Genomic DNA, 17,596 nt, shown 5'->3' with positions numbered 1-17,596 from the left:
CCCACTTGGCTCGTTTCAGCCACAAAGCTTCCTGTTTATTTTTTGTGAAAAGCTTGATAAAAAGCCTTGAGCTGGTGACAGCACAAAGGAGTTGCTCGTTATGACAAGTGATGTGAGAAAGATGTATTGGTGTTACTGTGGAAAAAAGGTGATTTATAGTGATATTTATTATTCTGGTCCTTTGGTTTGTACGTACTAAAGTATATGTTTATACTGGTCTCTTCAGAACTAGATACTCTGTGTTGCATTAGTCTGTATTTTGTGCATGAACAGAAATGTAGTTATAATATTAATGGAGCTTTTCGTTCAGGTCCTCAGCTTAACATAGGCTCTGCGTAGTCATATTTTTCCATTCAACAAAATCAAATGAATGATCAATCAATAATATGCAGCCTCATGATTTTGTGTTAGCAGTGGTGCAGGATATTTAAGCCATATTTTCAGAGTGAAATGAAATGACTTTCTGCTCTGTATTTCCTCCTGTCCTTATAACACTACCCCCCACATCCATTTTCTGTATCCTTTTTTTTCTCTGTCCACATCCTGTTAGTTATATTTAAAACAAACTCATTTCTATTACTAATACAAAATGCCTAATTTTCATTAATCTATTTCCTTCCCTCAGCCCCTCTCCAATTTTATTGAACCGGAGTGAAAAGAACGCCATCTTACCTGTCGCACTTTTATCTGATATATTTTTGCATATAGATCCGTATGTTAGAAATGTACATTGTGTACACCTACAATTTGCAGCATAATGCTTATAGATTATCAGTTGTAAATATATGATTTCTTGTGGAATGTATTCAAGTGTTCAAATATAATGCACATATTTAGAGTTTCATGCATAGTTACATCTTGTATATGTACAGCTATTTGTTTTTGCCTTTATTATTGAAACGTTACTTGCTTTTCTATTCTGTATGATTGGAGATTTTCTTCCCAGGTCTCTGCTGAAAAGGGAGCTTCAACCCAGATAGACTGAGCTGGCCAATAAAGCAGTAAAGTAATTAATAAATACTGCTGTCTCATCAGCTAGGAGTTATGCTTCAGTGCGCCATGTGCAGCAAAATAAAAAATAAAACTGCAAGAGAAGGCTTTGTTTTTTGTGTGTTTTACTTATTGAGAAGTCTGAAATAATACTGAAAGGATAGAGTGTGGAAAGCAGTGAATGGTTGTTTGGAGAGAACTTTGAAAAGAGCAAGCACAGGCCATGATTGCAGAATCTAAAACTCATTGCTTTGTTTCAGCTGCTTGGTGTGAAAATTTGTAGCTATGCTAGCATAGTTATTTGCTGTAACTTTAAGTAGCCAATGCAAATTTTTTGACGTCATTTCTCAAACACAAAAAACATTGGTTAAGATCGGAGAGACTGTCATACCGATCTTGATTATGTCAGGCAGATCCTTAAGGCTATTGTTTTACCATCTCAGCACTGACAGCCTTCAAGACTGCAAAGACGGAGCGCCTTGTTGTTGTCAGTCTGACAGCAGCTCATTTGTTGCTGACCACAGAGTGCCTTCAACTATTTTGGCTTTTGTATTAATGCTTTTAAAATGAATAACTCCAGATGTTGTCTTTTCTCAGTTACTAATTCGATGGAGCTGACAGCTTTGAGCGTAGTAATCAGCTGTTGTTGGCAAATGTTACCACGGCAAGACAAAGATGCTCATGTTAACTGTAAGTGCAGCATGTAGCGATGCAGGGTGCATTGTATCGTTGATTCAGAGATGGAGCGTTAGTCTGCCAAGGCTGCGCTAGGTGATTCTTCTGGTTCATTTAGACTCTGCCAACAAAGTGATGAGACTGTTACGTTTTCTTGTTTTTGATAACTAACCTCAAAAAACAAGCCTCACTGTACAGATCACAGCTTTTGTATTCTCATCCTAGAACTGTGGGAATCTATCCCCTCCTGTTTCTAAGAAATATCATAATCCCCAATCTTCTGAGCACAGCTAATAACTCCTCTTCTGAAACTTTCTAAATGCCAATGTTATGCCTCTGGCCATACTACTTAAGAGCTTTCTTGGGCCTTGCCTTAGCTATGGATTTTTAGATATCTCAGTCAACTGGATGTCATTTTTAGACTCATTTTTAGATCATTAATGTGATATAAACTATCTGTAGCTCCATCTGTGCTGAATTTTCCTCCTGTGGAGAGATCTTAGGAACTCCGTGATATGTATTCTTGTTTCTCCACACCAAAAGTTCTGTAAAGGATTTTCTCTTGCCTTCTCTAAGTCAACAGGCTGTCCTTTAGCAGGACAAACTCTTACTTACCCTAAATAAAATATCCCTAAACAACCATGCCGTACAATGGTTTCAATCTTATCTTAGTGGGAGACAGCAGGCTGTCCTTTAGCAGGTCAAACTCTCCACCCTTCTCCCCGTTACCCTTGGTGTCCCTCAAGGCTCCATATTAGGTCCCCTTCTTTCTCCCTCTTTTTCAATGACTTCCACACTGTAATCCCAGATGCAGCCTGTATACAATATGACAATGACTCCACCCTGATCTGCTCAGCCTCTACCCCTACAGATCTCCTTAGTTTAACCCAGAAAACCTTTAATACAGTGGAAAACTGGATCTCTAATCACCAGCTGATATTAAACCCTAATAAAACAAAGCTATTGCTCTTCTCCCCTACTCACAAATCCTCTCAACCTTTGTTTACTATAACATCTAACAATGGGACCATAATCTCACCAGATATGTAACAATGGGACCATAATCTCACCAGATAAGTATACCAAACTCCTGGGTGTTATAATAGACAACAACCTCAAATATGATATACACGTAAACCAAACTATTAAAACCGTTAATAAAAAACTTGGCTCCCTGTACAAAAATAAACCTTTTCTCACCCTTCTAGCTAGGACTGCCATTGCCCGTAACCACCTACTTTCAACTCTACTCAATGCCTCGCCAATACTCACTAACTTAAACAAAACCGATCTCAGCAAACTGTCTAGCTGCTACAATCAAATTGCCAGGTTTGCCACAGGAACTCCCATACAAAATGCCACTGTCAAAACCTACACCTCTTAGGTTGGCTAGAACTCCCCAGGCTGATTCAATTTAATCAACTTACTGTAGCATTCAAGGTTATTAACCATCCAGAAAAAACGCCATCCCTTAAAACATTATCCATCCCTACAAAAATGTCAGGCCTCTTTGTTCCACTACAAAACTTTTGGTTCAATCAGTTAAAGCTAACAACCTATCTGGAGAATCTTTGTTTGCAAATTCAGTAGGCAAAACTTGGAATTCGCTCCCATCTGACCTTACTCTGAACCCCTCCCTTAATCAGTTCAAAATAAATTTAACCCAGTATTTTAAAACTCACTGGTTGTATCCTTGCTCTAACCCTGACTAAAGCCTCATCTACTTCCGTATCCCTGCAATTTCTTTATTCATAGGAAGTAACCTCTTACACTGAAAGGTTTGAAAAGAGAAACTGTAATATCTTTGCAGATATTCTGTATATAAGCTGCACCTATAGGTTTGATAAGAGAAACTGTAACATATTTGTATATATTTCTGTATATAAACTGTATTCTTCATAAGCTTGAAATGCGAGACTGTAACTTGTATGTTAATACAGTATGTTTGTGCATATATTGTAACTTACTTGTCTTTATCTGTTTGTAAGTTTGAAGCTTTTCTCCCTGGGCCTCCTCTGAAAATGGACATATATCCAGTTAGACTATCCCGGTCAACAAATAAATAATAAATAAAATAAATATTTTAATGGACCTCTGACCTTCCTCCACAACTTGCTGGACTGAAAGTCTGGATTTTACTTGACAACAAAATACTGCTTTTCACACAAAAAAAGTTAGAAATGCTTTAGAGAAGTTGCCCTCCAACTAAATCTTGAGTGAGACTGTAGTACTCCTGAGAATTATATTTAACGTGGTGGAGTTTTGGTATGCAGATGGGATCAGTAGGGTTATGGAAGTGTTGTTTGGGAAGTGTGCTTGATACTGTTTTTCAGAGTGTATGATCACTCATTGTGCAGAGTATGTACGATTTAGAATGGAATCTGTTTAGATTCCCTGAGCGGAACGTTCTAGATCTAGTTACACAAACTACAACAGCTCTTCACTACTTCTTCTCTTCAGCTGCATTGATTTGCACTAAGTTATGCTGTAGTGCTGTGTAGTACAGTTACTGCAGTTTGAGTTAGTAGGATTTAACAATATGTTGCATTCCTTCAGACTTTCATATGATATGTTCGGTAATTTTAAATTTTGGCAACTTATGATTCAGTTTACTGCTGTCTGCAGCATAGAGAAGAAATGTTTGGAGGATGTATTCTTAGTCAGCTGTCTAGAGATGGTTGTTTAATATGTTCATCGTTTTCTGTTTCTACTTGATATTGTTTAATATGTTCATCGTTTTCTGTTTCTACTTGATGTTGTTTAATATGTTCATCGTTTTCTGTTTCTACTTGATGTTGTTTAATATGTTCATTGTTTTCTGTTTCTACTTGATGTTGTTTAATATGTTCATCGTTTTCTGTTTCTACTTGATGTTGTTTAATATGTTCATCGTTTTCTGTTTCTACTTGATGTTGTTTAATATGTTCATCGTTTTCTGTTTCTACTTGATTCCTTCTCTTCAGCTGAAGTTTCCAGTGGACAGACCCGGATTAAACTTGGTAGGCTAATGATCATCTCTGAAGTCTTGGGTATTTGACATTTCTGTCTCTGACTGTCTGAGGCCTTATCACAGTAATCATTGAAAGGATCTTACTGTTTTGGAGCAAAGCTCATCTGCATCTCAAAGTCTGCATACTTCAGTGATGTCTTTCCTGCTCTCTTCTTTACTCACTTCCTTACTTCTATCGGTTTCTCTCCCCACTTTCTCTCTAAATATACTATAAGCCTGCTTTTCTCTCACTTAGATTCATAGATTCATAGAGTAGTACTAGGCTAACTGCCCTTGCGAGCCATTTTAAGCCTAGCCAGTTATCCCCTGTGAGATTCAAACCCTGTACCTTATGTTTGTAAGGCAAGCACCTTAACCATTAGGCCACCCTCCCAACTTCATATTGCAGTTCCTGTTTGCATTATACTAACTTACGTTTAATTTCTCTATAAACTGGCTAAAATTTCTCTAAATATTAAATCATTGTTACATAATCTGCAACTATTCTTAATCAGTGTTGTAATATTTTATTTATTTAACATTGGTTAACCATGAAAGTCCGATTTGGAACAAAGCCAGTTTTCAACGGAGGTCTGGGGAGAAGTGCTCCAGACGCATGTCTTTGTAACGTGGAAGGAAACCGGAGCACTCGGAAGAAACCTACACGAACGCAGGAAGGAAATGCAGACTCCACACAGAAGGCACTCGAGCCGAGAATCGAACCAGAGAACCTCTTGCTGTGAGGCGACAATGCTACCACTGCACCATTGCGCCATGCATTTTATGTCTAATTTGGTATAGTTATTTAAGCTATACATGTTTTTGTATTATTTTGAAGATTGTGAAATTATTGTTCTTAAAATGTTTAACAGTTTTGAGGTTTTCTCCCTGAGCCTTCGCTGAAAATGGATTTCTGCCCATTTGAACTTTCCGAGTAATCAAATATGAATAAATACATACATACATACATAAATTAAGTAAATAAAGAAGATGGTCTGTAAATCATGCCTGCTTTGAAGTGTCATAATTTGTAATCGGCATGGTAGGGCAGACATAAACTCACTTGATATAGTGATAAACCAGGTTGAAAAACAACTTTTGATGACTTAAGGTTAAACAATCTGGTATCCTGTGGACAGCTGCCTTACTTTAGAGGTACACACACACACACAGACTGTTTTGTTGCATTACTGCCACCACAGAAATATAAATATGCAGGTAGGTTGGGGGGTAAGTATCCCGTCTGTAGGACAGATTTTTACAGATCAGTGTCAGTGTGCATGAAAGATCTGGTGGATTGTTGTGTTAGTGTTTCTTGTAACTCACATGCTGTGAAATTCAGAGACTACCATGAGGCTGCTTTGAGCATCAACACTAGCTCGATAACTGTTTGCTAGATGAGAAAGTTTTTGATCGGTCAGTGATGGCATCAGGCCATGCATCTAAATGAAAGAACTAATGCTAACGGTTTGTCCCGTAATTAATGTTTGTTTGTTTTTGAATATTACAGAGAAGAAAAAGGAAAAGAAAAAAGTAAAGCGAAAGTGCACTAGCTCGTCGTCTTCTGCAAGTGCAGACTCCTCAATATCTTCCTCTTCCCATTCCTCAAGTGACACTGACACAGATTCAAAGAAGAGAAAACACAGTAAGAAGAAAAAACATAAGGGCAAAGGTGAAAAACGAAAAAAGAAATCTAAAAAAATAGAAAAGAAGCTCATGGGAGTAAAAAGGAAAAGGAAGCAGAAGGAAACCGATGAAGAAATGAATGCGGAGTCCAGGGAAGAGGCGGGGCCATCTTTAGAGCTGTGGCAGGGCAAAAGGAAACAGAAGGAAACCAGTGAAGAAATGAAGGTGGAGTCCAGGGAAGAGGCGGGGCCGTCTTTAGAGCTGTGGCAGGGCGAGTTATCGTCAGTGAATGCAGCACAAGGTAATTTTATTTTATAGGCATGCTGAATGGGTTGTTTTCTGAGTGATGAAATTGTTTCACGAGGAGTGAAGAACAGTTTAACGGGTTCTTCATCAACTGCTGTGTTCCACACCATTCAGATCTTTATAAATAGTAACACAAAAACTTTGATATTTTATTCTTTTGCAAAATAAGTTTATGGACAAAGCTTTGAGACAGAAGTACTTTCTAGTATGTTTTTGTGTAAGAAATAAAAATGTGCATGTTGTTTAAATCTTGGGTATGATGTGAAGGGTGTAAGCTCTTGTTTGGCAGCATCACAAAACTGAGTTTATTCAGCTCTTGTAGTTTTCAGTGATTGTGACCCCCCTCCCTTTATTTGTTGGTTGTTAAGGGAGGGACAGTCTTGAATATACAGTGTCTTCAGTTGTATAAGAATGCGTGCTTGGGTGTAAGAAGGTTTTCTGTATATTTGTTTTATGGACACTTTTGGATCTTATGCTTAACAACAATTATTTTTTGTTCAGTGATAAAATTTATAAACAACTGAGAGAGGTAGCAATGGCGTCAGCAGCGGCCCCTGCTGACGTTGTGCTTGGTTGGTGGGAACATAGTATTTTGAAACCTATTTTGAAGCAGTACAAAGTTGTTTTGTATGGTAGATTTGTGGACAACCTGTTTTTTATTTTAGAAGGTGATATGGATCAAGTGACTGCTTTTTGTGAAAGTATAAATAAATATTCTGGATTTTTGAAATTTATTTTAGGAAGTGTTGGATCAACTGTTCATTTTTTAGACGTTACCTTGATATGGGACAATCATAAAAGTAAATTTAATAGTAGCATTCACAGAAAAGAAACTTTTGTTAATGGTTACTTGCATTATTCAAGTAACCATCCTATTTTTATGAGAAATAATATACCCAAGGCACAGTTTATACGTGCGTCTCATATGATTTCAGATGACACTTGTTGAAAATGAAATTTTATTTATGGGTTGTTTTTGGAGAGGGGTTATCCCCTTTGAGTTATTAGATAAATTGGCTGATGAAATCAGGAGACGGAGGGTTACTGATTTTCCCCCTATTTTATTACAAGGGTTTAATGGTATTTCTGGAGAAGTAAATAGTGATTTTAATAATGTTAACAAAATTATGCCATTTCCTGTGTTTTGGACATGTCTATAAATAGAAAAGTATAAGTTCAATGATAAGCAAGAATTGGAATATTTTAAGGGGGAATTTTGACTTATTAAAGTTATTGGTGACAAACCCAAGTTTATATATAAGAACACCCATTGTCTAAAAAACTGTTTACAATTTGATTCTTTTACTAAGGGTAAGGGAGATGTAACAAGGGAATGTATAAATGTGTTTTTTGTGCTTCTTGTAGATTTATTTTAGAAGGACCCTATGTTGAATTACCCCATCTGAATCAGACCATCCCAATAGGTGGGTATACAATTGTAATACCTGGGGTATAGTTTACATTGCTGTTTGCTCCTCCTGTAGGGAGTTTTATATAGGTATGACAACAAGGAGTTTGAGTAAAAGGATTAAAGAACAATATTATTGTATTAAGACCAAAATATTAATAATGCATTATTTAAAATGTATGGTTTATAAAAAGTTTCTGTTTTCTGTCTTGGAACATGTAGTAGAGAATATTAGGGGTGGCTCTTTTAAGGACCTTGTTGAACAAAAAGAAACCATGTGGCAGCTAAGGCTAGGTGCGGACAAACAACCGGTATAAATGGTTCTGTTAATATTAAATGTTATTTAAAGAATAGAAGACTGAAGGTTTTAAATGATGAATTTTTGCAGTTTAGTAGGTTTTGTTTTCTGTACCTTTAAATAGTGTCACAATTTTTAATTGGATTATTGATTTAATTAATGGTTTGATATGTAAGTAGTAACATTTGTATGTCTAATTTATTCTAATGAAGTCGCTTGGAGACGAAAGAGATAATAAACTGGTGTTCGCTAAGTTTTGGTGGCTTCCTTCATTGTTCGGCCAGTGTGGTGGATTATTTTTACTAGTTTTCTGTATGTGTATGTGGCCGACAGGGTTTTTGGTGGAGGGGCACACTTGAATATACTGGGACTGTAGTTACCCGGGTCAGTTAAGTGTTCCCCTTGGTGGAGTGGGTAACTACATTGCATCTCTAGACTTCTAGATGAGATTGAATAGACTTATTAAGGAGTCAGTCAGCCAATGTTTGAGCCAGCTTGACACATTGTCAAGGCCCATAGAGCTGGTGTTTTTTTTAGTCTTTGAGAGAGAGAGAAGAGTGCTTAAGAGGTGATTTAGGGGGATGGCATAGGCATGCTGTTATGCTGTTACTTGGAGGTGATGGGGAGGTAAAGTTTGAGCTGAATTTGTCTACTAATGTGTTGGCATTGTCCTTAGGGGATAAGCATGTGATGTCATTTTATATTAGCTTAAGAGCTTTCCTGCTTATTGTTTCTTAGATTTCTGACTTGGATGGCAATTTGTTCTTATTCTTTCAAGATTTGATTTTGTTTCTAAGTTCTTTGTTGATAATTTTGAGCTCTTATGTTGCTGATGGGGTTTTAAGTTTGGATGTGAAGTAGTTTACTTCATTTGGTCTTGAACTTGTGGATTACGGTCTGTATCGGATCTGCACCGGCAACTTCTATTAGCATCAGCGCCGAGCTCCAAACTCCTCCCCTTACCCATAATACACCTGCACTGCCTTCCATCCCCAGATCTCGTTTGCCGTGAATTGCTTTAACATCGTGTCTCTTGAGCTCCAACTAGTCAGTGGGTAAAACCTTCGTGAGTAGCCTTTTTTCTAAAAAAATTTTGTCAGTTAGTGTAGGTCCCCTTTCTCCTCCCCTCACTTGGTGCATCGAGTTTTAGTGTTTTAGGATAGTTAGAGTAGTTTGCACTGTTGTGTAGTTTATAGCTTCCCCTCCCTCTCAGTGTTTCCTCTGTATACTAGTGTGGTGAGTGGGTGTGTGTGTGTCAGAAAGAAACTACCTGATGTTCTTCGTGTTTCACTGTTGCAGTCATTACATTTGGGTTATCTGCTTGCAGGTAGCCCTCAGTCGGCCTGATTAACAAAGTCTTGGGTCCTGCATCGGTTGCTGTCCCTTCTTCCGTGACGTCAGGTCGTCAGGGGTATAAAACATGCAGCCGACACCATTACATCAGTCTTTCTTGTCGTGCGGTGCCCGAAGCAGAAGCAGTTCGCAAGTGCCGGTTGGCCGACTCCTGAAATTTTCATTTTCGAGTTTCAGAACCGAAGTCTTCAACTAAAGCGAAGTACCCCATTGGGGAAACTTTTTCTTGCTCCTTACCGATGTCAGTAAAAGTTAATAATTGCATTACTTGTGGAAAGCAAATACCTCATAAAGATTTTCATTCATACTGTATTCGTTGCCTAGGCCCTGACCACTACGTACCTTGCTGTCGGTTTTGTGCTTTACTTAATCAGCACACTATCCGTCGTCTGCATATTTTTGCCTCTAAATATTTCGGTTCTCAATTTAATTATCCAGAAATGTCGTCGGTTAGCTATCCGACTACCGGGATTCCGAAAAAACACAAAGATAAAGACAGAGACAGGTCGCCGAGGTCCAAAACTGCCGGCGACGCTTCTCCTAAGCCAGTCACCAGTTTGCCAGTACTCAGGCGCTTTCGCAGCCCCTGATACCTGCTACTTCTGATTTGCTGGCCTCTACTGAGACCCATTCAGAGTCTGGCACTGGGAAAGCCAGGATTTTTCTGATTCAAAAAAGAAACTTGGGGATTTCCTTCTCCTACCTCAGCATAGGCCTTTAGCTATTCCTCCTGTACTAGACATTGTTGATGATGCTTTTTCGGAATCTAGTTTGGCCCCTGATTCCCTGCCTCCTGCTCCCAGAAAACCTGACAGATACTACAGTGTCCCAGAGTCCCACAAGTTCCTTTTCCAAAATCCTGTTGCAGATCCAGATATTATTTCACAGGGGCCCAAGGGCATTAAGGCTTCTACTACTAAAAATCCTACCCCTTCTGATAGAGACTCCAGGGCGCTGGATAGATGGGGTAAGAAAGTTTACACTTCTACAACCTTGGCCATTAGGGCTTTAAACTGCCAGTTTCATAGGTTAAAGTATCAGCAACATGCTACTGGACTGCTTAAACAGAAAATGATGTTGATTCCTGACTGTGTGGAAAATAAAGAATTACAGGATTTAATGCATTCTGCTGAACAAGTTGGAAAACATACTTTGCAATGTGGTTTTGATTCATTAGAGGCCTCTTGCAGGGCTGCTGTTACTGGGTCTGTGCTCAGAAGGCATGCTTGGCTTAAGGAGCAATCTTTGCCTGATCATGTTAAAGCTAAATTGTTGGATGTTCCTTTAAATCAGGACCGCCTGTTTGCCAACAAGGCTGAGGAAATTCTTAAAAAGATGGAAGATAAAGCTAAATCTATGCAAACTGTTAAAGATTTTTTACAAGTTCAGCCTCCTAGATTTAGTAGGCACTGGCCCTCTAAGCATTGGTCCTTTCCAGACCCTTCCAGGTCTTCTCAAGCCAAACTCGGACATGGCAAAAATACCAGGTTTCAGTCCCAGGGGACACACAGAACTAAGCAGTGGGGGACCTCCACTTCCAAATCTGGGAATAATAAGACTCCCCCCTATGGTAAACTGTCTCAATGACTTCCTTTTAAAATTTCCAAGCACTTATCAACTGACTGCCCCTTTGGGGGGGGAGGATTGCTCTTCATGCAAAGAACTGGGAACTCATTACCCAGGACAAATGGGTTTTAAATATAGTGTCCCAGGGATACAGATTTCACTTCCACACATTGCCAACACCAAGCGGGTGGCTGGACCTACCCCCAAATCAGTGGGCAGAGGCCCAAAAGCAAGTACTTTCTCTCTTAAGCATGGGGGCTATTCAACTGGTACCAGAAGAGGAAAAGGGACAAGGTTTCTACTCGAGACTTTTCTTGGTACCCAGAAAAGACAATTCATGGCGTCCTATCCTGGACCTGTCAACTCTAAACACCTGTTAAGAAATTCCAAAATTCAAGATGCTGACTCTTCACCAATTACTTCCTATGCTAGGCAAAGATGCCTGGTTGGCAACATTAGATTTAAAAGAAGCATACCTGCACATCCCAATCAGGGAATCTTGCAGAAGGTACCTACGCTTCAAAGTAGGCTACACGAGCTATCAGTTCTCTGCACTGCCCTTTGGCTTATCTACTGCGCCTAGGGTATTCACAAAGTGCCTAGCTCCAGTTATTGCATTTTGCAGGCAAAGAAATATACCCATACCTGGACGATTGTCTAATTCAGGCAGAAAGCCAGGACATACTTTTGAATCATCTGGCCTTTGTAAAAAGGGTTCTAACTTGTCTGGGGTACACCATAAATGAAAAGAAATCACATCTGGTACCCTGTCAACAAATTATATTCCTGGGAGCAAGCATGAATACAACTTCCCAGATGGCTTACCTCACGCCAGAAAAACAAATTCATTTGACAACCTACTGTAAACAAGTGGCCACAAAAACCCTGCTGTCTGCAAGACAAATACTGCAAGCCTTGGGGTTCATGGCCTCCTGCATTCTTCTAATTCCATATGCAAGACTGCATATGAGGAAACTACAGTAGTATCTAAAAAGCCTACGGTGTCAACATTCTCAAGACCTAGAAACAATGATTCCTATCATACCTTGCCTACAGTTCCTTTGGTGGGCAGAGGCCTGCCAAAAAAACAAGGGACTACCTTTCACACCACCCCCTGCCGCCCAAACCCTAACAACAGACGCATCAGACTATGCAGGGGGGGGGGGGGCTCACCTGGCAGGGAATTGCATTCAGGGCAAATGGAACCCAAGTCAAATGCACCTGCATATCAATCAGAAAGAAATGTTATAGGTTCATAGGTTCATAGGTTCATACTAGGCTATCTGCCCGAGGGCATTTACAAGCCTAGCCCATAGTTTTGTGGCTTACGCCACCCCTTTAGTATGGGGAACTATACCCATTATTTTGCTGTGCCTCTGTTGAGCAGTGACACTGAGGTAATCCCTGGGGTATATCTGCGATCTCCCATCCATTGGTCAAGATTTCTCTTGAACAAGGCCAGCGAGGTGCTCTGCCTCACATATACCGGGATTTTATTCCACAGCATAGGGAGTCTTTGGGTGATGAATCTATCCCTCCAGCACGTCCTATTAATAGCCGTGTCGAGGTTTAAGTCTCCCGCCCTTGTGGCTCTGACGGATCTAGATTTTTTGAGGTGAAGCATATTCATCAAATCTGGGTTTGACATGGCCTTGTGTGTTAGGCAAAGGTCACCTCTGAGCAAGCGGTAAGCGACTGAATAGAGCTGGAGTTCTTTCAGTCGGGCAGCATAGGACAGATGTTTGAGACCCTTTATCCTTTTGGTGAGGAACTTTTGTGGCCTCTCCAGAGTGCTCTGACAGCCTTCAAGGACCACAATTTTCCAGGACAACTAATGGTAAAGACGGACAACACCACTGTTATGTGGTACATAAACAAGCAGAGGGTTACACATTCTTACCCCCTCTGCAGACTAGCCATGGCATTGTGGAACACAGCCTTGAGCTACTAAGTGCACCTACAAGCTCAGTTCATGCCAGGAAAATTAAATACACTGGCAGACGGACTAAGCAGAAACCTGATGGGACCCACACGAGTGGAAACTGGAACCAAGGATTTTCAACATGTTGACAAACAAATGGGGGAGCCCAGATATAGACCTGTTTGCCTCTCCCCAGAACTACCAATTGGACAGATTTTGCACAAGGACTCCCCACAAACAAGCCTGGAAAGTGGATGCTCTGTCCTTCAGATGGAAAAACCTATCTGTCTATGCCTTCCCCCATCTCCCTCTGCTCTCCAAAGTACTACTAAAAATCAAACAGGACAAACCAAGGATGATTTTGATTGCTCCAGACTGGCCGCACCAACACTGGTACCCCCTCCTGTGCAGTGTGTCACTGTTATGTCTGTGGCACCTGCCTCAGACTCCTTCCCTGTTGTCTCAGCAGGAGAACCAGATTCTGCACCCTCAGCTTCTAACACTGAACCTTGCAGCCTGGCTAATTACATAATCTCTCCTTTACCATCCCTCAGCAAACCAGTGATGGATATCATTTTAGAGGCAAGGAGGCCTAGTACTAGAAAATCTTATGCTGAAAAATGGAAAAGATTCTGCGCCTGGAACCATTCTCAAGGGATGAGCACAGCAGCGCCCAATTTACCTCAGATTTTACAAAACTGAGATGCTTCACAAGGGCCTGTCTTTTTCCTCCATTAAAATCCACGCTTCAGCCAATTTCAGCTCATTATAACACAGAACCTGCACATCCCAATCAGGGAATCTTGCAGAAGGTACCTACGCTTCAAAGCGGGCTACACGAGCTATCCTACCCTCTTCTCTCATCCACTGCTCAAGTAGTTCCTCAGAGGGGCCAAAAATTTGAGACCACCCAGGAGAGCTCCAACCCCAGCCTGGGACCTTAACTTTGTCTTGGAGAAACTCACTCTACCTCCTTTCGAGCCAGCTGCTACTGCAGACTTAAAATTTCTTTCTTGGAAAACAGCTTTTCTTTTAACAATCACTTCAGCTAGAAGGGTGTCTGAATTACAGGCCCTTATGGCAGTGGAGCCTTTTATCATCTTTCATGCGGACACGGTGTCCCGCAGAACCAGTCCATCCTTCATGCGCAAGGTGGTATCCAGTTGGCTCTTAATCAGTCCATTCATTTGCCAACCTTCTTTCCCAATCCACAGAATAAAGGGGAACGGATACTGCATTCCTTAGATGTGCACAGACAACTTAGATTCTACTTGGACAGGACTAAACCTCAAAGGAAATCTGAACAACTGCTGGTGGCATTTGCCGCAGGGGCAGAAGGGAAGGCTGTTTCAAAGCAAACCATTTCTAAATGGATAAGCCATTGCATTCATTTCTGCTATAAGCACCATGGAAAACCTATCCTCCAGGGGATCAGACCTCACTCCACCAGGGCTGCATCTACCTCTACAGCCTTTCTCAGAGGCGTCCCTACCAGGGACATCCTAGAGGCTGCTACCTGGAGTTCTATACATACTCTCACCAAGCATTATCATTTGCCAAGTTTTTGTAAATCCAGAGTTGGCTTTGCCACTGTAGTCTTGCAGGGCCTTATAGCTGGCCCTGATGCTAACTAAATTCTTCCTCCCAACCATAGCTTTGGGAATCTACCCAAATGTAATGACTGCAAAAGTGAAACACGAAGAACATAGTACAGTTGTGTACACTTACCATAAATGTAGATGTTCGAGTGTATTCACTGTTACAGTCCTGGTTACCCTCCCTCCAGCCCCCTAACTTCTTTTGGCTATACCTCTACTTTCCTATACTATGCTTAAAAGCCTTTTTGGTGTATTTGCTTTTTAGTTGGAGGTATATCTTTGTACTTTTATATTTAATTGCTTCCAATTAGGGGAGCACCTGACATCTGGGGCAAGAAAAACTGATGTAATAGCATTGGCTGCATGTTTTATACCCCTGACGACCTGACGTCATGGAAGAAGGGACAGCGACTGACGCAGGACCCAAGACTTTGTTAATCAGGCTGACTGAGGGCTACCTGCAAGCAGATAACCCAAATGTAATGACTGCAACCGTGAATACACTCGAACATCTACATTTATGGTAAGTGTACACAACTGTACTTTTTTTTTCTTAAGGTATCTTTCTACTGTATTAGTATGGCTGAAAAGCTAGTTTTCAAGCGTTGCACAGAGTGTGGCCATAAGTTATCCCCTGTGGATGGCCACACTCTGTGTGTTTTGTGCTTGTGATGGCCCATCAGAGTGGACTACAATGTATGTGCAGGCTTCAGCCCCCGCACCATAAAAGATAGAAAGGCTAAGTTGACCCTCAAATGCATTCTTCCTCCTTCAAACTTTGTTTCCTCATCTCCGGCTTCGATCACAGCGGCTGCTGTGGCCGCCTCTCCCTCCGCTCTTCTTCTGGCTTCTCATCCCTGCCAGGCTGGGACTCAACCTCCTGTACCAAAGCCTGTGGTAGAGGCGCAGAAAAGAGGTAGAAGGAGGGAGAGAGAGTCGAAGGCGAGGGAAAAGAGAAAGAGGTCTCCAGACCTCGCTTCTCCTACTAAGATGCCATGGATCCTTGACTCCCCTTTGCTCCGATCTCCTCCCCGGAACCGGAGGAGACACATCCAGCTTTTCGGGCCTCGGTGCCCCGACCTCCCAGGTCGGAGTCCGTGGCTTTGTCGTGGTCCACCCGGTCCTTGTTTGACATGGATCTGGATAAAATGATGAGGCGATTTATCCGTACACAGATCCAGATGGAGGTCTTGCCAGCCCCCCCTCCCTCAGGAGGGGGGAGCTCGCTTCCCTTTTTCCAACCTATATCTCCTTCTCCAATCCGACCTTTGGGTTCGGAGTACTTGGATTCGAGGTTGGCTTTGGTCAAGGGGTAGTCGCCGACAGTACCTGCTTTCTCAATGCCGACAGCTGCCTGGAGAGTTTCAGATCCGACCTGCTCGGATCCGAGCCGCTCTCGGAGCCAGAGCTTGGGTGTCAGATCCGAGGGAGTGGAACCTTTTTCATCGGCTCTGACTTTGTTGGGCCAGGTTCCCTCCCTCGGAGCCCCTTTCACCTCGGGTCCGGCTCGGATTCTCTCTTCGGGCCTTGGGAGACCAGCCCCCTTATTGGTTTCTCAGGAGGTTCACTCTCCTTCGGCATTTAACATGGTAGAAAGGGTTCTCTCTGCCGGATCATGACCGCTGACCACCCCCTTGGACTCCTCCCAGAACCATTCGGCTCTGTCTACGGTCCCCATCATTTTACCAGAGGGAAAGCCCATGCTCGAAGTGCCTGGATGGTTCTCCCCAAGGAAAAAGTGTCTTGCGAGCTCCCCCCAGAGAGCCCCACCGGAAAGGTACCTCGCAAGCATACGTGCAAGAGGAGGCACTTGGACTCCCCAGAGTCCCTCACCAAGGACACAGACTTAGATGATGGAGAGGGTTCCCCTAGGTCACCTCCCAAGGATGTCTCCAAAGGAGACATCATGGAGATCCTGCGCCAACGGGGAGGTTGGTCTGCCCCCAAGCTTTCTTCTGATGAGTCTGTGTTCCTGGAGGCTTTCGGCACGGGCCCATCTACTTCCTGGGTGTCCCCTCCAGCGGATCCTTTGGTGGATCTGGCCATCTCACGGGCATGGAAGGAACCAGACACCATGGAACCTATCCCAAAAAGACCTGATAAGATCCTAAGCCCCCCATAGGCAGACCAGCTTGGAATAAGGGCTCCCTCATAGATGCCATGTTGGTAGCAGCAGCCACTAAGAAGGACCTTGCTCAGGAGAGTTCATCGGTCCACCCTCCTGACTGAGAGTCGCGGATGATGGGCCGCCTAGGGAAGCAGGTGTACGCTTCAGCTACCTTTTCGATTAGGGTGCTGAGCTACTTGGTCCATGTCATCAGACTCCGTGGCCTGTTAAAGGAGCTGGAGGAGTCTCCCCCCAAGTCCATGTCGCAGGAGGGCAAGGCTTCGTTCTCCGCAAGAATGGTCACTTTAAAGGCAGTATCTAACACGTCCAAGCAACTCCTCTCACATGCTATGGGAGGAGCAGCTAAGGCGGCTGGGTCCAGCGTGTCCATGAGGCGCAACATCTGGCTCAGGTTATGTCCGTTTACCGAACTGTTCAATGTGTCTTTTGCCAATGCCCCTTATGACGGCTCTGCACTCTTTGGTAAGACCATCAAGGAGACATTAGTCCAGGGTGAGAAGGACGGGAAGACACTGTCTGCCGTCGGGATCTGCTTCTCTAGCCATCAAAGGTTCTTTTCCCGGAACCAATGAGGGCAAAAGAAGATGTGGTTCCGGAAGTGACAGTATTCCTGGGACACTCAGGGCTCTTCTTCCACCAGATGCAGAGGGGGACAGAATGGATGCCGGCCCAGAGGTAGAGGGTATCCAAGGAACTTTGGGTCTTGAGAACCTTTCTCAGACAGACCCAGGCAGAAAC

At 42.3% G+C, this 17,596-nt stretch overlaps 1 protein-coding gene across 5 annotated transcripts in view; it reads left to right on the top strand.

Moving 5' to 3' along the window:
• The window catches only part of ARL6IP4 (ADP ribosylation factor like GTPase 6 interacting protein 4), a 432,826-nt gene that overhangs the window by 283,208 nt on the left and 132,022 nt on the right, over nucleotides 1-17,596 (top strand). For all 5 annotated transcript variants that reach the window (XM_044067919.1, XM_044067920.1, XM_044067924.1 and 2 more), the window contains one exon: nucleotides 6,165-6,581. In XM_044067919.1, the coding sequence (XP_043923854.1) occupies nucleotides 6,165-6,581 (417 nt within the window). The remainder of the gene's footprint in view (nucleotides 1-6,164; nucleotides 6,582-17,596) is intronic.

This window comes from Protopterus annectens, chromosome 3.part1, assembly GCF_019279795.1.
Source record: "Protopterus annectens isolate FY-2018-M chromosome 3.part1, PAN1.0, whole genome shotgun sequence".
NCBI classification, from domain to species: domain Eukaryota; kingdom Metazoa; phylum Chordata; order Ceratodontiformes; family Protopteridae; genus Protopterus; species Protopterus annectens.
The sequence above is the reverse complement of the archived record's forward strand: the minus strand, read 5'-3'. Positions and strand labels throughout refer to the sequence as shown.